General features: G+C 40.7%; 1 protein-coding gene across 9 annotated transcripts in view; it reads right to left on the minus strand.

Moving 5' to 3' along the window:
- Positions 1-26,633, minus strand: part of SAMD12 (sterile alpha motif domain containing 12) — a 189,912-nt gene that overhangs the window by 146,233 nt on the left and 17,046 nt on the right. For all 9 annotated transcript variants that reach the window (XM_065054305.1, XM_065054304.1, XM_065054306.1 and 6 more), the window contains exon 2: positions 23,480-23,655. In XM_065054305.1, the coding sequence (XP_064910377.1) occupies positions 23,480-23,655 (176 nt within the window). The remainder of the gene's footprint in view (positions 1-23,479; positions 23,656-26,633) is intronic.

A 26,633-nucleotide genomic window follows, 5' to 3' on the forward strand; every position in this document is an offset into this window, starting at 1 on the left:
CTATAAATGTACAAGCTATTTATTCCTAGCTGAAAGCACACACGTAGTGCCAATGTTTGCTTTAACTAAGAGGTTGCTCTTTTCAGTTCAGCAACTATTCTCCTCTTAAAAGGTTTAAGCACCATCATGTTAAATATCTGAAGAACAAGTTCATCAGCAATTTCCGTACAAATTTAACATTTCCCTCTGCGCGTGTAGAATCGAAAGGTGGTTTCAAATGTCGCTGTTATGCCGTGTAATATACAGAACACTGCACAGCAAACATACATGCTGAATTTTTCCTGTCTGGTGTGCAGAATTATGGCTGAAACATGTTTGACTTAAACTTGTAACTGCAGCCCAAAGAGGACATTTTTATACTGACACTATCACCATTATGTTTGATTTTCTAATTCATAAGGACTTGATGAGTTAGCAGAATATACGGTTTTTAAAGCAACAGTTATAAAAAGTCTATTGTTGTCGCTTTCATTTTTGGAACATCATACTCAAAATATTTTCCAACCAGATGCTCTAAATGAAAGGCTATTAAAAATACACTACTTTCCCACAAAATTCACTTGTTAGTTTTTTCCCTGCTCTAAAGCTAGATCTTATACTAAAAAAATTGCTAGTTAACCATGGAAAATTACCCTTACCATAAACATACCTATCAAATGAGTCTCCTGCCACTAGCTATATATAAACTACCTAGACAGGTGGAAAACAGTATGTTTTATTTTATTTCTGTTTATCAGCTCAGTTAAACAATAGTTCAAAAATCATTAAGATAAAATAATATATTTAAAAAAAATCTTTGGTCCAGCCTCCCCTTTCATTTTCCTGATATAAACTCAGCCTAAGATCCCCCTTTGCTGGCAGCACTTAAACAGTTTTAATCCTGCCAAACACTCTGCCAACTCATGTGCCAGATACAGATCTAATGAGAAGAAAAGTCTTCAGTACTCTGATCTTTTCTTGTATATTTGAAGAAAAACCTGTTTCTTCAGGATTTTGTGTCAACCTCTTTCTCCTAAATTGCCAGCACCATTTGTTGCTATGTGTATCTCCAACTATAAAAATGACTCCCAAGAAGAAAAAAACTAACATCTTTAATATGTGACACAATTTCATACTGTCTTTGTTCCAAAGGGCAGAGAAGACAGTACTTAAAATCACCAGCTCAATAATAAATAAACAAATCAAACTGCCTGCCTGCACACTACTAGAGAGTGTATTTCACGGTTCAGAACAGCACTGGCACCCAAGCCCAGCTCTTCCTAAACCACAACCTACAACTCTTCTTCAGCCTCCCAGGTGCAGTTTACCAAGCTGCCAGGTTTGAATGTCAGTTTATTCACCAGAATTTCTTTGTCTTTATTTATTGTACTTTGTAGACTCATTATATCATTTGGGTTGGAGAAGACCTTCAAGATCAATGAGTCCAGCTACTTACCTAACACTGCCAAGTCCTCCACTAAACAATGTCCCCAGGTGCACATCTGCACGTCTTTTAAACCCCTCCAGGGATGGTGACTCAACCACTTTCCTGGGCAGCCTGTTCTAATGCTTCATTTCACTCCAGAAGAGAAAGAAAAGGCTTCTGCATTTTTGAGTGACAGAGGATTCAATCTCATTAAAATTACTTTACATACTTTGAGCCAAGTTCTTTAAAAGAGCTTCTCCAACCCAAACATTACGTGCATGTTACAAATTTGCTTCAGATTACAAAATCCAGGGATTGTGGAGATCAGGGACCTCAGTCAAACAGGGCTGCGGGAAGAAGGCTGCCTGACACCATTTGTAACATCCAATTTGCCAACATACTGACCCTGAACACACAAGCAAAGTCAATGCATATTTACATTCCAATTTATTGAAAGACCCTACAGTTTCTGCCTTAAAAAAGCCCACATGTATGAAACAGAGATGGATAAAAGCAGCGCTGCTCAAAGCACTGAGGCAGATTTCTGCTCCAACACGCATCGCAAGTGACTCTGCTCTGAAGTTTACAGTTCAACTAGAAAAAGACAAAGCTGGACCAATTTTGGTACAGCTGTGTTGGTCAAAGGACATCAGCAAGGCAAGGCTGCAAGGAAAAGCACCATCATTTATTAGAGCAGCTGCATGAAGCTCTGCCAGCCGCGTTTCAAGCACAAAGAAAGCTTCACACGGAGTAAACTCAGAGTACAACTGCTCAGCGCTGAACCGCTACATTAACCCAGTTAGGCAGTATGAAGGAAAGGGGGTGATAGCTGTGACGGAGGTATGGGAAGAGCAAAGGAAAGAATTAGGTCACTGTCACCTAACAGGGACAGAGAGAGTGAGATGGGTGCCTGTCACCCCGAGAATAATGCAGAGTCAGCTGGGGCAGGAAACATTAAAATGTGTCAGAAAACCATTGATGTGTCTGTGATCAGAGAGACTGGAAGAAAAGAAATGAGATCACTTCATGCGTGAAGCTGAGAAGGAAATACTTGTTAAATCAAAACATAATGCCTTCTGCAAGCAAACTATAAAGGGCCGGTGATATATTTAAAAATTAGATAAATAAAATTTTATGTGTATCCAATATAGATAGATATAACAGAGAACTTAAACTACACAGCTCCAAGAGTTACCTAAGTTATTGTCGAATCTTTCAGACTGCTCCAGTAGCACGACTAACAGCATCATCTCCACCGTTTATGACAAGAAGCAGCAGGAGCCGCAATGCCCACAACAAATTTGAAAAGCATGATATATTTTTAAACATGCTTGGGTTGTATTTCTGAAACGGAGAAAATACGAATAATTTTCTTATATTCCAAATTACTTCTCCAACATTAAATTGCCTACATAGAATTCAGAATCAATGACTAACATAAAAGACAGTTTCTGTTCTGGAAAGAACAGGAAAAAATGAGCCAGGCTTGTGAATGTGTTTTTATATGATATCTTATGATATTGAAGTATCTGGAAATGACACGTTTTTGGTTTAGAAATACACTCAGATAGTCAGATAGTAATATTTACAGATTTTTCCAGCAAATAATAAGAAAATTACAATAATAAGCAGATACCCCATAAAAACACTGAAACCTCTGTTGTATTGGGTACCCATCTGTGTCATTGAGAATTTTAATCCTAAAAAGAGACGCAAATGAAAAACCAAAGGAAATGTGCTTATTAAAAAAAAAAAAAAAAGAAAAATACTATAAGACACCTTCTCTTTTATGTTGATAAAAGACTGAATGTTTAAAACTTTAATTGGATCAGAAATTCAAACAGTCACATTCTAATTTATTACTTAAGTCACTGTGAAAAACAAAATAATCAGTATGGCAAATAAAATACATTATTTTAAAAAAAATAATTGCAATATAGTTTGAAGCACACTTTAAAGGTTAACTTTACGCCAACTTTGGTTTAGCCAAGACATAAACCCTAATGCCACCCAGGAAGGATTAAAACAGAGACACTACAGCAGTTATTGTACGACTCGTACACCTCTGACTGAGCAACACACAACGTCCCCTTTGAATGAAAACCACAGAGGCATGGGAGGGCCACCAAGCCTCCCCAGTTGTGCTGGAAGCGTTTTCAGATAGCGCTTTGCATTCCCTCAGTTGCAAGCTTGTGTCTCACGTTTGCTGCCCCAAACTTACTTGCTCCACCAGGAAAGATGCAAAATGCACCTGGCTGGCCTGATCTATGACCTCCTATGGCAGTCATATAGAGATGCCACGAGCAAGACTCAGAGGCTGTGCAGCTCCCAGGGCGCTCTCATCTGTTAACACAGGTCCTCTGACATCGTGGGGGAGAGAGAACAGAGTTAAAGCGGGAGACGAGGACACCTGAGCAGCCGTAGCTCAGGGCTGCGAGCACAAGGTGAACAGGGCTGGGTCAGACCACTCCAGGAAGGACCAGGCAGGGAAAAGACCAGAGACTGGCGGGGAAGCCATGGAAGGTGCAGGAGAAGTGGAGAAGCTCCTGTAAAGTAAATTTGCTATTCATACCCTCCCGTTTTCTGAAGGAGAAGGAGAGGAACAAATGCCAATTCTATGAGGACAGCAGTGGCCCACAGCCTCCCGTTTCTCTCACCAACAGTCTCTTCACCTTTTCACACCCCCAAAGGCCAAGTCGGCCACTGGCTGCTCGTTGTTGCCTCCTCCAGCAGAGTGCTGGAAATTGCTCTCCCAGCCAAAAAACTGCTCTGGCAGCCACAAGGAGAAACTTCTACTGCAGGGCCCCAGCACCACCACTTGTTCAAAGACCAATGAACGATGAATGTGTTACCTTGCCTTTCAGACAACACTGGGACTGACCCAATCCAGTACCTTCTGTACCTGTGCCACAAGTTTAGGTGTACTACAGACAGACTGCAAAGCGGGGAAAGGAATCAAATTATGATAATAAAGAAATTGATCTGGAAAGCAGGAAGTTGTTAGAGGGCTTTAACTCCCTCCTAAGGCCATCACAAGTATAACCATCAAAAGGAAAGGATAAAGTTGTCCAAAAAATATTACTGAGCATTATCCTGATCAGGATAAAGACAGTAGCAAAACAACAAGCAAGGATAAATAAGGTGACATATTTCCCATGAGAGTACTCTCTTTCAAAGAGATATCGCACTCTAAAAGCAAGAATCATGACTGGCAGATGCCGGTGTTGATATAAATGGCAGTGGCACTATCAGCAAAGGGTGAAGAACTGAAGTGTCAGGATGAGAAAGGAGAAGCCAGAGCACTCCTCAGCACTGTCAAGAAGCTTGCCTGACATCATCCTAATTGCTATCAAAAATCCTGAAAGCCACAACTGGGACAGACAGGCCCACAATGCTTGAAATAAAACCACAAGTAGGCCCAGAGGCATAATCAATTTTAGGTTTTGACAACCAAATCCAAACCAATGAGTGTAATGTTTTAAAGTTTGCTTCGTCTAAAAACACTGCATTTCTAATCTTGCCAAACTAAAGATCCATTTCGCTCGGTGCAGAAGTTTCCTCACAGTCCAAAAATTAAATACTCGTGTTTGGATATTTTCGGAGAAGACACACAGAAGCAGAGTTCCTCTATCAGGATGAGGATTCCTACTTCACAAGATACATCAGTCATTCAATACTACTTCATTGCTGTGGCTTTGATTCCCCTTCTTTACCTGATCCAATTCAAACTTGTTCAAGTCTGGGCTCTAACTATCGCTACCTTATCATACAGATTACAGTCTTCACAAGTAAATACAAAGCTTCCTGCTTTTACAAACAGAAACCTACTCTGTGTCCTGCACGGATCTGGAGAAGGGACAATTTCTGTTCACACAGCAGGTGCCCTGCTCGGATGCCTTGTGCATATGAAGACAAAGGCTCCTCCTCAAATTTCTCTAGCCTGCTTGCTACCATTATTGAGTCAAAGAAACAGAATTAATTTAAATTAACGGCCCTGTTTTAATACCAAGTTACAACAAGTAATGAACTAAACTTTATTATAAACACGTGTCCTTCATTGCACTTAACCACCCACTACACCAAGAATAAGAACTTGAGACATTCACCATGGACACGGTGCACGTAACTTGCAGGTCAGCTCGTCTTTTATCCTGTCTTAAGGATAAAAGGACACCCACGGCAAAAAAGAGTCCTCACCACAGAATGCTCCATTCAGGCTGGTGGCAGGCACAGGACAGGGCCCCATCTCAGCAAAAGTGGCAAGTTCAAATCCATTCAGATACGCATAGGAAGGCAAACAGGAATATCCAATAACTAAACCAGTGATGAAAGGCAGAAATGTAGCTCCCCCTTTTCCAAGGGTTTGTCCCGAACTTCAGAAATACTGTCAGAGCAACTGAAATTCCACTTCTGGGGAAGTTCAGTATTAGTCAAAAAATATTTTCTCTGTGTCTAGATTAAAATAAAAATCCTACCGCCAGCCAAACCCCACCTGTACGACAAACCTGACAATTACAAAGGAGTCTCCATTCCCACTTTTTTTTTTAACCAATCCTGGCACCTCTGCAACTTGCACCTTAGGCAGTTGCATTTACACTTGAACTAAACCTAGATTACTCATCAGGAATTTCATTAGAATAAACACAAACAGGCGTATAAATAGGTCCAGTGACTTTCTTGGCAGCTCTCACATACTTACTTAAAAATGGTCATGTAGAAGAATTTAGCTAAAATATAGCTTGTAGCAGCAACAAAATCCACTGGCCAAACTAGACTGGAAAAATGTTTAATTTGCATGAAAATTTCAATAATACACTGAAATCTTGTTGTTCTTTAATTACAGAAAAATAAACAGCAAAAAACAAGAGCTAAAAAAATGAAGACCTGAAGGACATAATGAAGTTTCGATTTTATACTTGCAAATTCAATAACAAGAATAAAAGGAAGTTGGTTGGCCTGTATTTGTTCTCTGGATCATGAGAATGCTTCTGACTCAAACTTATATTTGGTGATGCCTTACCTGCAACTCTTCAGTCAAGTGGACTCCTTCAAAACCAACTCAATTATCAATAATTATCAATAAGAATTACAAACACACTGCCTTGAAATGAGAAGAACTGGACAGGACTGTGACTGTTTCAAATGTACCTGTTTCATATTCACGTTATCCATGCTAACATGGATATGAACTGAAATGTGTCAATTAAAAATTATGACGTGTAGCTTAAGGGTAGAAACTTCCAAGCTTATAAAAATTAAGTTTCTTTACTAGGAATACAACTATAATACAAATAGGTCTTTCTTTAATGGAGAAGAAAAAAAAAAAGGGGGGGGGGTGGATTGTACAAAGCAGTACTCTGGTCTTTCCAGACCTTTTTTAATAGCTGCTGTATGTCAGAGGTGAAGGGTACAGTCCATTTTTGATCTTAAACACACAGACAGTGAAGCATTTTATATAAGAAGAGCTATAAAAGAAAATGTTACTTCAGCGTTAACAGGTAGTGAGGTTAATTCCACCATTAGCTCAACAGCAGTACATTTGTACAGGGAGAACATCTAACATCCTGAGAGGATCTTCATCCCTATTAAATAACGACAGGTTTCTTTCTTACAAGGTTTACTCCTTCCGAGTGAATCACATTTTTGGCACCTTTGTTTCCAGCAGATGTGCCAATTAAGAGGCTCGCACTGTAAGAAGCAGCATTACCTTTCCATGCCAACTTTCAGTCTTTATGGATGGGCTCATTCATATGCAGAAGGCAAGCACAGCAGCCAAGACATTTTATACCCCAACAGCAACCAAAGTTTTCTAGATATCTTTGCCATTTGACTCTTAACTATGTTCTCTTGAGCCAAATACATTTTGAGAAGAACAACTTTATAGGCCAGAGTGTACATGAGTACAAATAAGACAAGGTCTCTGAGCCTCAGCTGAGGGATCAACCTCCTGCTTCCCCTTCCAGCAAAGGAAGAGGAAGAGAGGCAAAAGTGGACAGAAGCGGCAGATTCACCCGGCCATCTGCTTCATGCAGTAGTGTTGCAATGCCTGTGTAGGAGGTCATAATGGATTTCTCAACTTAAATAAATATCTAGAAGGCAGATACACTTATTTTTCAAAACAAAGCGCAGACTTCTGACGTCAATGTAATTTCTTGCTAATTACTATTGAGAAGCTAGTCTTCTCTCCCTAATAAGGGAATTTCTGTATTCTCTTATCATCCCTATGAAGTCCTATATTCATCAAAAGAGCTTAAGCACTACAATGCCCTTTTATCCCCTTTATTAGAGAAAGCAAAAAGCCTCAGACTGAGATTGATGAAGGCCAGCCCCTCCTGGCTAGGAAGCAGCCTAAGTCAGCCAACAAGAAGATACAGAAAAAGCCACAGAGCACAAGTCCCATATTCATATCAAGGCCAGCCCAGGCCAAAGGGAGACACCTCACTCCCAGGAAGCATCTCTTCTTGTAGTGCAGCAAATCAACTCGAAAGCAAAAGGTCAGAAGCTTGTCCTTATTTTAAAAGGAAACAGAAGCACCATCTCTGCTCAAAAACCTGAAAATTTGGAGCTATGAAGTCCACACAGGTGGGACTTAGCAGACCAGATTCGAGGAGGGGGCGGGGGAGGGAAGGCAGAGGCTCAATTGTTGCCATGCTCTGAACGAATCTTCAAGATCAGGCCATTCATGGGAAAATGGGACTTTCCCAGGAAAGTCCCAGCAGGGCAGGAATGCCAGTCAAGTGAAGATTTGCATCCTCGGCTCCAGGTACCATTTGTAAATCCAGCCCAAAATGTCCCGGCAACATCTTCCTAGGGAAGGCAGCTGTGACATGTCCCTACAAATCCGGAGCTGAGATTTTCAACAAAAATATTATGCCCACTAGACCTTGCTATGAGGAACTTCAGTCATAATGAGATGAACGCGAAGGGAGGGTCGAGAGAACGTAAATTAAGCATTGTGAGGAACAATATTCATCTGCTGTAATGTGTTGAGTACATACAATATATATCCTTTCAGGAGAGAGATCTATGAAGTGATATCTAAATCAACGTGCTGAAAAGACAGACTGGCCCTGAATAAGAACTAGAAATATTTTAATTACATTTCTGAAAGGAACTCTGTTCCCTTCTCTTTCTTGGACCATTTGCTTGCAGTTCAAGATTACATGAAAAATTCATGCTAATCCTTCAGTTTCTGTCTGCAGAAGACCAGTAGTGTCAGGCAGTGGGCAGCTCTCAAGATTCACTCCAGAGGCAAATTCTTCTCACAAGCCAAAATTTAACTCTTGGTTAAGTAGCTGATGTTCTATACACAGCCCACTGCATAAAGACACACACGCACCTTCAGGGATCTGAGATTCCCCAGGGCTCTGCCTCCCAGATCAGGGCTTTCGTCTCAACAGCAGCCTTTGGCAGGTGATATTTTTACACAATTAACACATTTAGCTTTTTTCCTCCAGAGATGGCATGTTTTCTGAATAATAAAAAAATTGAGGCAGGTTTAGTAATACTTCAATCACATTAATTAGGAAATATTCATTTTTATGCAGCTTTTTATATCCATCCAACTACTGATGAATAAATGACTCCAGGTAAAACTCAAAATTGCATTGATTCATTTAAGCCCTTTCTAAGAAGCATTACATTTAAAAATAAACTAATTCCTATCTATCCAGAAACAGCAGGTAAAACTACAAAGTTAATATGCAGAAGAAAACTTTAGAACTGCAAATGACTTGCCAAATCTGCTTTGCATTTTTATTTCAGACCACATTACTGCAGTGTCTTACAGGTCAGCTGCCAAACTGAATTAATCTGCTATATATTCTCCAGTCCACAATGTTTGTTCAAGGTTTTTACGCTGGAAGCTTCTGAATTTCTCCAAGTTCAAAACAATACACGTTCACAAGGAAAAGTTGTTGAAAAAATTCAAGGATGGAGGATGTTTCAAAGGAACTTTGTCAACGCTTTGTTTTTCTGGCAGTCTCTCAAAAGCCTTCGTTTTCTAATCTCCAAGACATCAGAATTCAGAGAAATGAACTGTTAAGGAATGTTACCAGACCTTTTACATGAAAACACAGCCAAACACAGGCAGCATGAGTAAATAGCTGATATAAAGAGCACCATCTACTGACAGGCCGCATTTTGACAGACCCAGACAGTTTTGCAAGGCACCGCATGGGGCTTCCAAATAATCCAGCTTTCTCTGGGAGATGTGTAGTACTTTTCACGTTTTCCTGCTCACCTGTCCTGTATCTTGTGAGCCATTTAAGCTGTTCTGCTCGCGGCTCACGAGACAGCCCAGTCACAAGGCACGTTCCAGCAGTCAGGCTCCCTCACCTTCCTATTTCTCTCCCGTTTCACTTTGTCATTGAAGCTTCCAACGTGGAGCTGCTCCCCCCCCTTGTATGTAGCTGCTATACAACCACTTTACAATTATAAATTACCATTTCATTACCAGCTGTTTATGAGGACATGTTTCTAAAACCTCCTTAGTGAACAAGGATTCTCCACTGAAATCGAACACTTGTGAACTGTCCCTAGACAAGATTCAATCACCTCACAATTCCTGAAAGCTTCAAGGTTTACATGAGATTAAGTATCTCTCCATGTTCTCACAGAACAGATTACATGGAGGTGGAAGTATCTTCCTCACTTTTATCCTACTGCTGTTTTATTTCTTTGAACACAGCACTATAACCTTTTATTTTATGACACAATTATTAGCAGAGGGACATAAGAAAAGGCTGTTTCCTGACATACAAGAAAATATTACCAATATCCACAAGTGGTTCTGATTCTATTGGCTAGCATAATCATAAATAACCTTTAGGATCACTTCTAAACTCAGGCATAATACACAGTAGAAATATATATTTGGAGAAAATAAAAACAGTAGATTAGAATAACTTTTCTAGTAAGTTGGCCAAAATTCATTGGTCCTTAAACCCTTCACTAACAAACATAAGAACCACTTCTGATAATTAATATTGAAAATGAAAGTATAAAAGAAATATTCACACATGTTTTTTGCTTTGTATTGTTTCACCAATTAAAACATCAGTAACATATCCAAAGCTTATCACTTATATTTTTATATTTCAAGTTTGCGGATGACACCAAGCTGAGTGGTGCAGCTGACACATCCGAGGGACAAGGTGCCATCCAGAGGGACCTGGATAAGATCAAGAAGTGGGCCCATGTGAGCCTCATGAGCTTCAACAGGCCAAGTGCAAGGTCCTGCAGCTGGATCGGGGCAACCCCCGGTATCAATACAGGCTAGAGGATGAAGGGATTGAGAACAGCCCTGTGGAGAAGGACTTAGGGGTACTGGTGGATGACAGATTGAACATGAACCGCCAATGTGTGCTTGCAGCCCAGAAGGCAAATTGTATCCTGGGCTGCATCAAGAGGCGCGTGGCCAGCAGGTGGAGGGAGGTGATTGTGCCCCTCTGCTCCGCTCTGGTGAGACCCCACCTGGAGTCCTGTGTCCAGCTCTGGAGCCCTCAGCACAGGACAGACAGGGACCTGCTGGAGAGGGGCCAGAGGAGCCACAGAAATGGTCAGAGGGCTGGAACAGCTCTGCTGTGAGGACAGACTGAGGGAGATGGTAGATGCCCCATCCCTGGAGACATTCAAGGCCAGGCTGGATGGGGCTCTGAGCAACCTGATCTGGGTGAAGATGTCCCTGCTCATTGCAGGGGCTTGGACTGGATAAGCTTTGAAGGTCCCTTCCAACCCAAACTATTCTATGATCCTACGAATATTCCAAAGGTCAATGAAACTCAATTTGCTGTTTTTATACAATAATCCTTATCAATCTGTTTATAAGAGGATTAAAAGAAAAAAAAACAATATGAGCTTTTCTAAGGGAGAGGTTGTACTCAATTTGTTTGTACATGTGGCAGATTAATATCCATTAACAAAATTGTAAGAGAAACTTTCTAATACATAGAAAAATTTCAAGTTCTACTTTGTTTTATAGTCCTACTTGATTGTGTCAGCACAGACGTTTTATTCTCCTAGTGTATTTGCATGCAGCAGCAACAATTTTCTGATTTTACCTCTCTTCCTCAGTTCTAAGACTTATAAATACAGTGGGGTATTCAGACTCATCCTATAAATTATTCTTCCTTTGCACTTTATTTCACCTTCCGCAGTCAAATTCCCTTTTGCTGCACATATTCTTCTACTTTGCGTGATCTCCACCATACACCTACTATACCTGCAGCCTATACCTTCCTCAGCTTTTTCTTTTGATCCTTTTTGCTCAGTCGTATATCCCATGCTAAGAAATGGATAATTTCACTGCTCCCCATTCTATTGTTCCTGTAATTATTGCACTGGATTCTACCTTTCTCCTGAAGAAAACAAACAAAAAAACTACAACAACCACAACAAAACAAATAAACAAACCGCAACCAAGTCTCCTGTTTCACTGTAAGATCACCCAGTTCTCATCTCTTACACATTAGGACAAACTGAAGCACTTGGTAAAGCTGATGAAGTGGTGAAAAATCAAAACACATTTGGTTCTTAAGGTTACTACTCTTTCAGATTGGTATCATCTCCTGTTCCTCCTCCTAATCTGATCCAGTCTCCTGATAGCTCCATGTAGACTGCACTTCCACAGACTTTTCTCTCAGCAGCAACCGCAGCAAAGCGATAAATACAGCCGGAATGGCCAAGTGATTAAAATAAGCCAAATTAACAAGGAAATGCTGCCAAGGGGGACAGTTCTCACTGGTTGGTCATGACCAGCTAGTAGGGAGTACTCTATCACTAATAAAAGCCAGAGTTAGATAATTCAGCTGGACGATAAATTGATCATCAACTCATGGAAGTCAAAGAACTGAGCGGTCAACTCAATAAAATGAGAGAAAGCAGGGGCTGCGGACTGAGACTTGCTGCAGGAGATACACCACTAAATGGGGTGCTCCATCGTCAGCTCCGTTCAGCCAGGACACACTGCCACTCCATCCTGACCCTCCCCAACCCAGCAGAAACCTTTGTAACACCCTGAAGGGAACCAGGTTTGTCAAAAAAACAAAACAACACAACAACGGGGTGGGAGGAAACAACCCCCAAGCCCAGAACAAAACCCTGACCATGGCACAGGGGTATGGAAGGAAGCAGATGATGAACACTGTAAAGTAAGAATGTCATCAACAATAAGCTGGTTTTACTTGCCATCATTGTGCCAGGAGCTAATTTAATTTTCGAGTTCAGTTTCATCTGTTCAGTTTGTGTTTTTAGAATCACTTGTAATTTGCATAAAATATTTTAGAGCACAACAACAGGATGCATTCCGGTGGTTTTTTTCCCCCCCCTAAATGTCAGGACTGTTGACATAACCTGACTACATTATACAGTTTTCTTTTTGGAATCGAAGGCTAAGACAACCTCCTTTCCAATTATTTTTCTTTTTGGCTTTTATCAGCATTTTGTGTCCTTTGGAACCTGGAAACCAGGGAGGGGGAGCAAAAGTCAACAGGAAAGAAAAAGGTAATATCTTATACTGTTTTCCTCCCAGCAAAAGGCAGAAGGGGCAATATGTACAACTAATCGAATTTCATCTGAATTTGGGTGTTTAATCAACATGCTGAACACCCACCAGATCTAAGCATTTCATTTGGCACCATTCTTTATTTTTTGTCCCCTTCAAAAATACTTCTAAAAACGAAACCCTTCCAATACTAAATTGTTTCATCAGCGAGTTAAGGGAACATGAAACAACAGCTATGGAAAACAAACCTGATAATTATTCAGGCAAAAAAACTTTTCTGAAATAATCTGCTGCTAGTTACTATGGACAATTAACTATAGTTTGCAAGCCATAAAGTAGCCTTCCCTACAGAAAAAAGAAAACAGTAGTGACAGTTTAATAAGCATGAACATTAACAAGCACTTCAGATTCTTCTTCTGCAGTCAACAATAAAGGTTTCAGGAAAGCTTAGTACATGGAACAACATGTTCAGTTTTCCTCATCAACTTCACAAATCACCATCTAGTGCTGAAATGTTGACAATAAAGATATTTGTTCTTTAGGACAAACCTGAAAAAAGGCGTAAATTCTGAGTCACCAAAAGAAGTAAGTTTGAGACAGTCTTATATTTGAAGTAGAACATACGATTGTGATAGTCTTTATCTCCAGAAAAAGCTTTTCTGTTCAAGCGGCAAGGATATTGATTATTTAAAAATACATCTTCAAACCTATACAGAAGCCTTATTTAGATAAAAGACTGTATTATTGGCATAGGTATGCTGAAGTTCAGTCGCATCTACCTTTTCATAATGAAAATACATTTACAAAATCCTTCACAATCGAAAGTGTACTGCTAAGATTGAAAGCAATCAGCCTTGAATGAAAGATGAATTAATAGCAGTTCTAAAACCATTAGATACAGACTATATTGTCATGCTTTTGTTTAAAGCAAGGAAAAAAGGCAAGAAAAGTAGATGGCGTCTAGGTCAGCAGAGTCATCAGTAGTTGATGGATGCACTTACAGACATTAGAGAAGAAAAGAAAATAGGCAGAACATAATATCCACTTATGAGATCCTCTACGTTAAGGACAGAAAAAAGGCCTCGAGATATGCTGCAGCTCTACCTTGTCGAGAGCTGAAGTTTTTCTATTTTTAGATATGCATGTCAAGGACACATTTAACCCTAGAAGTGCAGCTTGACGCATCATCACAATATTCCTTCCTAGACAAGGGTAAAATTAGAAATATTCATTCTACCAAGTACCTCTTCTACAAACAGCCCCTACCAGTAATAACTACAATCTGGGTGAGGATCTAGGAGGTCAGGGAGATGGAAGAACAGATGCTCCAGACCAGCTGTGTGGTGACCTCCAGGTAGGCAGGAAATGCGATGTTTATGTTGAAGAAATGGCCAATTTAACAGCTTCCTATAAGCCAAAACACTGGCTTTGCTCCTTCTGCCCAACAGCCCAGGCTGCTGCTCCAGCTGCTTCTACTGCTGCACTTTTTGAGGGTGCAAGGGGAAGGGTCACAGCTGTGAGCTGCTGTGGGACAGAAGAGGGACACAGCTGCCTCCTGAAACACACGTTGAGCTTCTCCAACCGCACACTCGCAGTCAGACTGGTGGGAAGCCCTAAGCAGACTCTGCTGGTTGTTCCATCTGAATGAGGCATGGGCAGGCTTCAGCAGCACTGCACCACCTGGACCAGGATCAGCATCTCCCGCGTCAGGCAACAGTTTGCAAAGCAAATTGAATACTACATCAGTCTAATGCTGACTCTAGTGAATTCTTTTATCTTCTTTACGGAGTACATAAAAAGATACAGGGTTCTGGGGATAGTGAGATCAGTTTGGCAGGTGAAGACAAGACCGAATTGGTGGGCAGAAGATGGCAATGTAGGGTCTCACAGGGCTGGCAGACCACAAAGGACAGCTGGTATACTTAGAGAATAGGAAAACACAAGTTTGCATGACAGTTCAAAAGCTAAAATAAGCAAATAGCCTAAAAACAAGAGGTTATCTCTCTCCTCTATTTTAAACTATAGATTTGTTGAAGGAATTTGATCCACATTCCCTAATCTCTTAAAGGGAAATTACTTCTGATGTTTGATGCCACTACCACCAGTAGGATTTGTCTTTTCCACATGCTGAAGGCCTCAGCTGAACATGAACACTGACACCTCAAATTCAAAGGAACATACTGCTGTACTGCTTCCTCCCTCTGCTCTCCCATTGCAAACTTACACTGCTTTTAGTTTAAGAGTGTCATATTTGGATATCATTCTTAGTTTTGAACTAATCCTGCAAATGCACAGAGTGATTAACAACAATATAAAGCCACCCTATCAACATAACTAGAAGCACAGAAGTACCAGAAGTGGGACACAGGCACTTAAAGCCATCCCCAGGCTGAATCACTTTATCAAAATTCCACTTAATGGCATCACAGCCAAGGAAACCCCACGCTACTTACAAATCAGTTGGTCAAAAAACTTAAAGAGAGAAAGGGAAAAAGTTGTCTCTGATCGAACACAACATTCTTCTTGCTTTCTGCTTTCCCCTCTGATAATACACAGCATCATAGAAAACGTCTGCTTTAACATTTGGGAGATGTTTCCCTGCTCCCTGCAGTGGCACATCAGCTACACAGTAATCTGCAGCTGACTGTGGAATAGAGATGAAACACAAACACTTCTGACTGAAGTCCACATTCAGAAATAGCTAAAAAGAGGTAGTATTTGCAAAGTGTGAAATGAGAGCACACTGAAAAGCCTCCTTGATTTCAGAGACCCCAAATGGGACAAGAGATAGCCCTCAGAGGCAAACACCATGCACAGTCCAGTCCTCATCTGCCAAATACTTCCTAGTTTTAACTAGTCCTAATTATCATCATTCTTCTGTAGCTGAAAAAACTAAGCCACAGTGCAAGAACTTGACTTCTAGTGAAGAGCAACAGGCTTCTGAAGTCCAAGACGAATTAAGAGCAATGAGAAAAATGAAACACACACACTCCAATCATTTTCAATCCAAAGAATAGAGGGTTTTTTTCAGACTACGAAGTATTTGCTTGCCAGATGATCATCTTGAACATAGACAAGTTCCATCTATTAATATATGGCTATCTCAAGTGTTTAAAGTCTGATTTTTGAGGTAAATGCAGATTCTGAAATATGGTCTCTTAACACAAGGTTTCATCTCCATCAGACATTAACAACCATTTCAACATCAAACGCAGAGGCCAGTTAGTAAGGCAGAGAACAGAACTGAGTTGGAGATCCAAACACCTAACCTCAAGTACCAACGCAGTCCCCATAGACAGACTCAGCTGAGCAGTGCTCGCTTCAGATCTGTGCTCCTCCAAGCATGCCGACTGGATCTCCACCAAATGTAGCAACAGTTTAGACACCCAGCTCACATGCAGATGCTTCATTTAAGTTGCACTCATCAGCAAGCTCAATTCCAGCCACAGAACCTGAGGGGAAGACACCACGCTGCCCCAGGCCACCCCTTCCCAAACTCTCCGCATGAAATCCCTTCCCTCCCTAACACATCTCTGCACCGGGGGAAAGCTCCACAGGTTGATAACACAAGAAATGCCCTTCAGATATTATCAGGGCTACTACAGTCCCACACCCCTTGTGTGATCGTGACACATTTCACTCCCCATCGCTCAGCAATTATTTTTCAAAATGAAAAAGGTTCCAAGTTTCTCCCTATAAGTAAGCCTGCAGCAACTGCTAATCAGTTTTGTCAGAAGTGTCCAACAAACACATGTGGCAGATTAATGAAATTATTGTTATAACTCAGATGAGATGCACTATTTGCAGAACCCGTAGTGCCAGCAGAGGAACATTAAACTGCTTCCCCATTTTAAATGCTAAATTGGTTCCATAATACATTTTGTAATCCCTCTAATCACAGCGCTATTATTCTTTACCGGGCAATTCTGTACTTTTCCTTCCCCATCAATGCAGCTGTGTCATTAAAATACTGCTTTATTTTTGAAGCAGCCTCTATGAAGCCCTTAAAGTAGCTTCAAAGTGAAAGCAGAGGGTTTGGATGGCTTTGTGGAGCAGCTTCACAACGAGGCAAGCTGAAGAACTGGCACTCTCAGTACATTATGCATCCACACGCTGCACGGAATTGCTTTTTCCTCTAAAAACAGTTCTATCTTTTTATCTATATTTCTTTTTCCCCGAAGAGAAGTTCTTTTAAATAACTTGTCTGTGTCTATAGTATCAGACATCCCACTTATTTCTAGAGTACTACCATGGCTTTTTACTGCTTATGTTTGCTAATACATACCACAATCACTGCTCCTTTTTACACTGGCGTAATGAGAAAGAACACAAATTTCACATTGATAGCTTTCACAGGACAACAGGAGCCAGCTCAGGCTACATTTCCCTCCGTATGCTCCCCCAGCTGCCTCTTCGGCACCATCTGCTCCCGCCTGCCCCGCGCGAGGGCTGCGCTCGCTCCCTGCGGCACAATCCAGCCCTTGGCTGGGGGTTTGGGCTGCCCCAAGCGCATCGCGGGGTCACAGCCCGCACCCAAACACCTCGCCATCCTTCACACACACACCCCGCGTGTGCGCAACCGCTGAAAATGTTTTAATCGTTGTGGGTTTTTTTTTGGTGAAAGTCCAACTGTAAAAAGCCTGACAAACAGAATTTCACTTCATGTTATCACCTGATGGTCTGAAGTCATGGATAGAGCTTGTGCAGATGAATTTCATAAAGGATCCATTTAAATAGTTTGGAAGGTCAATCAATAGTGATCTTTGTAAGTAAGCTTCATCTGTTCTGCTTATACTCATCTGAAGAGCTAAGTATTAGTCTGAGTTAATTATTTGGACTTCCTATGGGGAGAAAGAACAGAAGCAACAGGAAAACAATCACACCTTGTGATGGGGGGTGAGGGAGAAGGAATGAATAATGGTACTTTGCCCTTCTTTTCCCCTCACTATCCCGGGCAGAGCACAACAAACTGATCCAGGCAAGATCTCCCACTCACACGTGGCTGCTGTGAGGGCAGGTGATAATTTCAGAATCCCCAGGCACAGTCAGGGAGAACAGGGTGAACAGGAGGAGCCAGATCTTTTATGCTGAATGCATAAGCCTTGCTGCAAAAATATGGGCCTTCATTTTACACTATTTATAAAAAGAATGGATGACATAGCAATGGGGAAAAACATGCTGCAGCAAGAATACACTTGGATTCTGAATCAGGCATTTGTCCTCCTATGATGAAGTGGCTCACAGGACCCAACAGAGAGAGACGTTTCTTGTTTTCCTGGCTCATGACAATGTAAATTCTGAACCAAGCAGCTATATTCTGCACTACAGGTAGGGTTACTCCAGCACTTCATTCACACCAGTAAAACCCCAGAGTGATAAAACATGATCCTCAGCTGCCTGAAATGGACCAGGGTCACTCAGCAGCCCTGTGTCACCTCTCAGGATAAAAGCTTCGTTCACTGCATGGTTCTGAAACTTTAAACTTCAGCCAGACGTCACAACCACGAATGACAGGCTGAGAGAGGAAGAGGTACATACACATCAAACATTTCAGCCCTCAGTTTAGAAGTGAGCCCACTAATTATTGTGTATCACTTATAATCATAGAATGAGACATTAGAAAGGCACATTGACCTGAAGTGTAATTATTTCAACTATCTGATATTAGCATTTACCAAATATTTTTAAATCCACTTCAGACAAACTGTACACTTAGATTCTGTACCTATTTTTGCCGGTCATAAAGACGACCCAATGCAATAAGTGGTGTTTTGTCATTATTACAGTCAAAGAGCAGGGAGAATTTTTTTAAAAATAATTAAAAAAACCACCACACACCATATCTATTGGCTTTCATTGTGGTGATCTAGTGTGGACACTGGTAATCTGTTAACTACTTCTCCACAAAAATCCATTAAGAAAAGCAAACTTTCTGTTCAGTAAAGGACCATTTCACCATCCAGGGTCTGCACCTCCACTGCGATACATGTAGGTATCTGCAGTTCAGTCTCCCTTCCACCAGCTGCACAGTCTGCACACAGAAGCAGGAGGAGCAGAACAGCCCAGCCGGGGTTATCCCGAACCTTCCCTTCAACAGGCGAAATGTGTGTTAACTTCAGTCAGTCCAGATTGCGTTCTTGTTCATACCTCCTGTAGCCACCAGAGGTTTCACCAGAGGGGGACAATTGGAAGAGAAAGTAAAATGGTAAAACCTCATTGCCCCGGTTCAGTGTTTCTCAAACAACTGCAGAAAAAACAAAAGGCAAGAAAAAACAGCAGGGAGGCGGGGAGGGAAATAAAATGGTCTCAGCGTCCTAAGCTGCTATGCTGATGAAAGCGTATCTTCCACCATACCCATCACCAGGACCACCGCTTGGAAAAATACTGTTTCTCATCCCATCTATTTTTATAAGCTTGACCAAAAAGGATAAACACTGTGAAGCTGAAGCTACTGATTTCAAAACGTGGAGAATTCTTCTAGAAAAGTACCTTTTCTATTATGTTGTTAGAGAATAGTACCAGGACATTTTTATTAAAAAAAAAAAAAAAAAAAAAAACACAAACCTGACAAAACACTTTTCTAAGACAGATTTTATAACACCCCTATGACTCGGAAGCCTTCTCTTCTGTGCTTGGACATTTCATCACACGCTTGACGCACACAGCAAATACTTCCCGAGCAGAGCAGAACTCCCTGGGACGCCAGAGGAGCTGCTTCCACCATCAGTCCTGAACTGAGCCCAGTAGGCCAAGATAAATTCTCATCCTCTTGCCACTGAGTTCAGTCAGCCCTTCAGTGTTTGATATAATATTTTAAAAAAGCAAAGGTGTTGGATTTTTTTAAGAAAGCAAGAGCAACCAAAAGAATTCATGAACTACACTATAAGTCTAGTGTTGTCTATATAGAACTTAACAACAGAAGGCAAGATTAAATAGAAATCTCACTTCATTTACCAGTTTCTTTTTGTAGTTTTCATGAACATTTTAAAGGACTGTTAATCTGTCTCAAGTCAGATAAAAACCTGCCATTGCTAACACAAGATTTAAAAAGTCTAACCGTAGTGGCTGCCATTAAAAAGCTCTTATTATTTGCTACTTCTGCTGCCACATAAGGAGACGAAGTGTTACCACCAGATATGCACACCTTACTCAGGAATCAAAACTCCCTGAATTAAGTGACAGAGCAGATCTGGGTCTCGTGCTCACAGTGACCAGAGCTTTACAAGGGCAACATGTGGGATACCTTGATGAAAGTTATAACTTCTGTAAGAAATCTTGCCGGGGAAGCTGCCTTCTGTGGAAGTTGACACTCAGAGAAGGACAGGGCTTCTAAAGCATAGTAAAACTACTTTAACAGAACTCCACTCTGTAACTCCAAATGTCTTGACTCATTGTGTTTATCTAGAGATAACTATGATAATAAATCTAAACAGACCAAACATAAGAGCCGGAAGTAGTATTTTAATGAAAAAATATAAGAATTCTAGACAACACACCCAATGAAGGTTAGATGTAGAAGATGTTAAAGAAGAAATATGTATTTTAAAATGTATATTAAAACCCATCCTTGCTTTCTCCAATGATATTTTTTGCTCTGTAGAAGTATCCACACAACTGCCTGGTTTTTTTAATATACCATGAACACTGAAAAATCAAGTACTGACCAAGAAAGTGTGTATATTGTTACACATATACACTTCAAAATAAATATATAAAACAAAATAAGCTAAGTATTTTTGCACATCAGGTTAGATATTAATAATCTTGGCCTCTTCTGGACTTGCTCACATTTATAACAAGGTGGTTCCTTAGGGAACCAGCTGAGGGAGACTAAGATCGTTGTTCCATTTTCTGTTAAAATTCTACCACAGTCAGCCTATACAAATCAGATTCCATCCTCATCAGGAACTCCTAAATGAGCAATACTTTGCTCATGCTACAGTTTCTGCTGTCTGCATCCCAAATATAGAAACAAACACTTGCATTCCCCTATTTACACCACATTAGCTGCATAAAAAGGAACTTTAAATCTGTCTACAGCCCGTGAGTTACTCCTGTTCTGCAAGTCCATAGCTAAGAACAGAAAAAGGACACGTTCCATTAGAAAGGAGATTTTCTTTGGACAGCAAAACCTTAAAGCAGACAGGGGTTTAAAGTGCTGGAATTGGTGTCAATGAAGACAAATTAGAAAGCTGAAAGCACAGAAGATGGTCTATAAGGCACCTTAAATTGCATTCGATACCTTGTATTGCTTTGTGCAATGTGGGTCTCACTCCTGTGGATATAAGGTATGTGTTGATGTTACTTGAATACACACGATCACAAAGAAAGCTTTTCGAAAACAACTGAGCAATGAGCAAATATAAAACAAAAGCATCTGCCCACAATGTTTTATTTACAATTCTCTCCTCTATTCCTGCTCATCTTTCCACTGTACAGAAACGATTGCATGGATGAAGTTTCATAATGACAGCTTAATTCAACTCCTAAAGCCACACAAGTTACAAACCCAACTCCATATTCACATTTTTGAGGACAAAACAATGCAATTTTTAAATTTAAGGGAGAGTAAGCCAGAAAAGACAGGCCACCTCAGGCTGTAACATATGAATCCAAACGAAAAACATCACCAAGTCAATACCACACGTAAAAAGCAAAGTTAATAACAAGGCAGCAACACTTTCAGAAAACCAGTCCACTTCATTGGCTTGATACTATTATGCCAAGCTTATTCCATCAAGTAAAATGTTTAGTTTTGTTTGGTGGCTTCTTTGGTTTTAAATCTGAAGCATGCCCAACTTTCTAAATAAAGCTCCTGCAATCAGATGTAGGAAAGCGGCAGCTGATCTCAGCGCTTTGAGAGCACTGCGCTTCCCTGCTTCCCGGCCATCTCCAGCACGGACAGCCTTGGAAACGGGTTTAAGTTCATCAGTCCAACAAGTACAGCTCAGACAGTGGAAACTGGCTTCATTACATTAAATCACCAATACATTTCAGCCTCATTTTCCACTAGCATGAGTCTCTTGCAAGCAAAGACAAGCTCAATCTGCCCGTGTTGCACGTCAGCTACACGTAAGCCCACTCTCAATCGGAAGCCTCATCGTGTCATTCAGCTTCTTCATGTCCAAGCTTGTAAGATCTCCTCTGAGCTCAACACACCTCCTTAAGCTTTCAGTACGGGGCAGATTTCCATCTGGTGATGTTGAAACATGGGCAGGGTTAGCTTGCCTTTGTCTGCAAAAAGCTGGACAGATGTATATTAGCTGAGCCTTTTCTCAAAGCCCATCCAAAATGTCATGGTCTTGTTACCAAATGGATGATTCAGAGCAATAAGCACGAACATGTTCTGCAAGGGTTCAAGAGAAATCAGCAACATGCTAAATAACCGGACTGCAGATAGCAGTGATTTTGACCAATGCCAACCTGTACAGGATCTAGTTCAGTGATTTAGGACTGAATTAAATGAGTTTAAATTGTGCTTATTTAAAACTAGGTATTCTAGTCAAAAATCAGAACAGAGAATTCATATCAAGCCTTTATTGTCAAGGCTACAAGGCTCAAAATGTTTAATGCCACTTTATTCTAAAAAGTGAAATACATCCCAACTGTATGCATATTATTTCTTAAATTTATTATACTGATGACAGTAGGAAATACTCTTAATTTGTTCAGTCATTGAATTAATTGTTATTGCCTTTTTTGGACCTTCAAAAATGAGACATTTTATCTGCTCTATTAATTCCCAATGTGTCAGATTCAGTAAAAACTCAGTTTTCCACTCCGCAGAAATCACTCATTAAACGCTGGGTTTAGGCCTTTAAAGGTCAAAAAGACTGATAAGGCTTTTAAAGAATCTCTCCCAATTTTATGTTTTTAACATTACCTTATTTTTATTTCTAGTTAAAAACATATCTAATATGATACATTATCATCTACTACTCAAAGCATCTGGAGCACATTCATTCATCTGCACTTGGTTGTCATGTCTGCTGCACACAAACAAGAAACAGCAGCTTACAAATGAGAACAGACACTTCATTTGTCTTTAGGAATTCATCTCTGAAGTATGTTTATGCACTGACATACCAGACACAGAAGAATTGACCTGGTATTTTCCCTAAAATTAGTTAATAGTTTATTAAACTCAGCCACCCATATAAAAATCCATATATTCATATATCCACAGAACTTTTCCTTTATCTACCCCATGAAAAATAAACAAGCAAACAAAGAAAAAAAAACCCACTCAAGAAAAACACAACTATTCCCATCCTGGTTGTTACTCAAGTCATTTGGGAAAAAAGTCTCCACAGTGCCTGAAAAAGAGAGATTCCGTTCTTCCATTATTTTAATTATCTTCATCTAGAATAAAATAGTGTAACGTCCAAGATGTGTGTGGGCTAAAACCCCACGGCAATACCTTGCTTCTGTTACATCCACTTCCTCAGACTTTTGCAGCTTTATATGTTTTTAACAGAACGAAAAATGTTTTTTAAGCAGTAGCCAGGACTTCCAAGAAGCCCGGATTCTTTAAGACTCACCAAAATAAATACAAACCCAGCCCTACCTACCTTAGATATTTCTGGCTCCACTTGTTTCTTGGGTGTCTCTTTCGACTCGGGCTCTTTTGGATTACTGGTGTTCTTAACAGAGGGCGATTCAACTCCCTCGCCTTCAAGTTGCAGATTAATACCTTCTGTGGGGACAGGGTGATCAATACCATTTGGATTCAGATTGCAATGGATAGCTGGGAAAAAAAAAAAAAAACAAGAAAGAGAAAACACTGCTTAGGAAAGAAGAACTCAACCTTACATTTGTCATAAGTACTGAGAAGTGCCACGTGGTAACCAGAGCTATGTCAGATCACGGCAAAAAAAACTGTCTGCAGCTTGACATGTATTCAGGGTGAGATATTTGAGAAAGAAAGTGAGAGGCAATGCAGTGCTGTAAAAGGCTATTTACTGCAGGCTACTGTGCTGAGCTGAGCGCTGCTGGATTCACTACAGCATCCGAGACCCCCAACTTACAGCTTTTCCTAGGGTAGGGAAATGTACTCCATGTATTCATTGTTTAGCTGTATTTTTTTTGTTTTCTAGGAAAGCAAGTTAAAAGTTTTCCTATTACTTTTTAAATTACTACAACATTCTAGCTCCTGAACAATGTGGGATAAGTAAGCTGTGCACTGCAAGCTGGTCTCTGCACCAAGTAATGACTTACCCGGCTGATTATCTCTCCTTCAGCACTTTATACCGCTGCAAATTATCACCTACACCATCCTAACAAGCAAGAGGGATGTGCTCTCTAGGAGCATATAATGAAGTGTGGAGTAATGACAGCAGAATAGGCAAGCAGACAGAGACAAAAATAAAACTAATGCAAACCATACCACAGAAATGCACATTTAGAATTATGGCAACAGTTTAATCATTTTCTGTCTGAAATTTCACACTTCCAGCACTCACATAGAGAGCAGCCTTAAGAACCTTCTTTGCATGTGTAGCAATTTGAAAGTGCATAGGTCCTGAGGCAACTTCCCCTTCATGTGAGTATCTGATTTGTGCATCTGTGTTCCTGGGTAACTGCGCTACCTTTAGTGCAACTCATAATTAATGGTCCCAACTTCCCTGTACGCAAAAGAACTTCGCTCAGATATTGTGGTGCGATGTTTGACAGCACTGAATAGAAACCCAAAATACAACGTAAAGCCAAAATAAAAGCTGCCCTTTTACTCTTGCTTGGTTTAGTAGCAAAGCGTGGGGAGCAGGGAAAGGAATGAGGACTGCCAGTCTCTACCAGCTACGGACCAGCCCTTGAAAGCCTCATGTGAAACAGGCTGAAGCAGCAGAAGGCGAAGGGTCCTTCAACTGCAGAACCTTTGAAAATCCATTCATCTGAAATCTCTATGTCTTCCTTGAAAATTCTGAGCCTAAATTACAGAAATTCCTTGGAGCAGAACTGAAGTGAAGGCCAAAAAGCTGGCCTTTTCTCCTTTTTCGAAAACATCCTGATATTTGTAAAAAATAAGTGATCTGTCCAAGCACTATAATACCTAGGGATAGAAACATTTCCTATCTTCAAGTCAAAGGAACATTGTGAAGGATAACTCATTAACAACATTGAGTGATGGAAAGCAGTAAAGAATTGCAACATGCTTTATTACTAATTGCAGCCATTTTATGGAGAAGAATAGAAAAATACATCAGTGGCCCACAGAAAAACAGTAAATGAAACTAAAAACACAAAGGCAACTAAATTTCAGTCTCACTGTGAGTAGCTGTAGGGGATTAGTCCTGGACTTCTTTTAGCAGTATGTAAAAGACAGAGGGATGCCCCTCCGAATAGTCAGTTCTTCAGGAGACAGCCTGAGAGGAAGAGCAGGAGGAATCACTAGACCACGGGATGTCCCGAGCTGAGCCCTGCAGAGACCTCCCCTGGTGAAGGGACCAGAAGAGGTGAACGATGCAGAGCTTCTGGAAGTGAGGCAGGATTTCTACTGGCTAGCCCAGGGGCCATCACGGGAAAAGGATTTCCAGCTAAAAATCTGTTCTCAAAAGGGATCCTCCATTTGCTTAGGCCTTGCATGGGGAGTTGTGGGTTTGCTTTAAAAGCACTGAAAACCCTCTGAGAAGTTTTTTAGGAACTCCTGGGTTTCCATTTCAAGGCAGCAATTTCTCAATTTTTTTTTTTTTTATTTGAAAGGGAAAAAAAAAAACACATAAGGAAAATGGGTCTGCAGCAGTCTGCGTGGCTCTGTAGCCCTACTAGGGCAGGCATCTGCAGTTCCTTCCTGATACCTATAGAGCCGCTACATAGCCCCATTTTCCAAACCAACTCTGCAGAGCTCTTCCCTAAGTCCAGCTGCAGCTCTTCTTGCAAGTCCCCTTCTTCCTGAGTTTGAACCAATTCTGCAGGCTGCTGAAGGCAATGCAAAACCAAATCCCATCCTTCTGGCACCACCTGTCACTGGTAAGGAGGGAAAAATAGATAACTGTCTTCAAGTCCCTCCTTTCCTCCTACTGGTGTTCCCCGTCACACTGAGTCAATCCAAAACATAAATGCTTAAACCGTAATAATTTTAGTAGAGGTATTTCCTGACTTTTGAGTCCTTTATTTCTAGGTACACCCCACACCTTACCCTTCCTAGATTTGGCTTTTGTCACGGCTACAATACAATGGAAATGAACCTGAACACAGCCGCTGCTTGATTTTTTCCCTTGCAGGTCCTTTTTGTGTGTCAGAGGAAATGCAAAATCCTTTTTACTTCTGCAGTGGAGCTAACAGGCTTCACCTCCTCTGGCTGTGTGGCCGCTACGGGGAGGTATCCAGAGCCTGCCAAGCTGTTATGATGAAGGGAGTCTTTGGGCCTTTTAAGCTCCCATGGAGGTTTCAAAAAGATATTAATTCGTGGTTTACATTTACAATAGTGTGTTTGAAGATCTCAAAAAAATTCTCTCTATCCTACATCATATCCACCTGTCATCTATCTCCTCTAGATCATATTTACCTACTTGTAAGAAACAAGTAATTGCTAATGACTAATTTGCTTATCCTCCAGACCACAGAAAAGATGGATGTGATCCACCAAGACAGACTTTTTCACAGATGACAGAAATTGTTTTGTTAGTAACCAAATTCCTCCTTGACAAAACATGGGAGATATCCTAAACAACCTGTAAAAGTACTCCCAACACATCCTGCTCCAGCAGGGCCTGGAAATTAGCAATG

Source organism: Columba livia, chromosome 2 (assembly GCF_036013475.1).
Source record: "Columba livia isolate bColLiv1 breed racing homer chromosome 2, bColLiv1.pat.W.v2, whole genome shotgun sequence".
NCBI lineage: Eukaryota > Metazoa > Chordata > Aves > Columbiformes > Columbidae > Columba > Columba livia.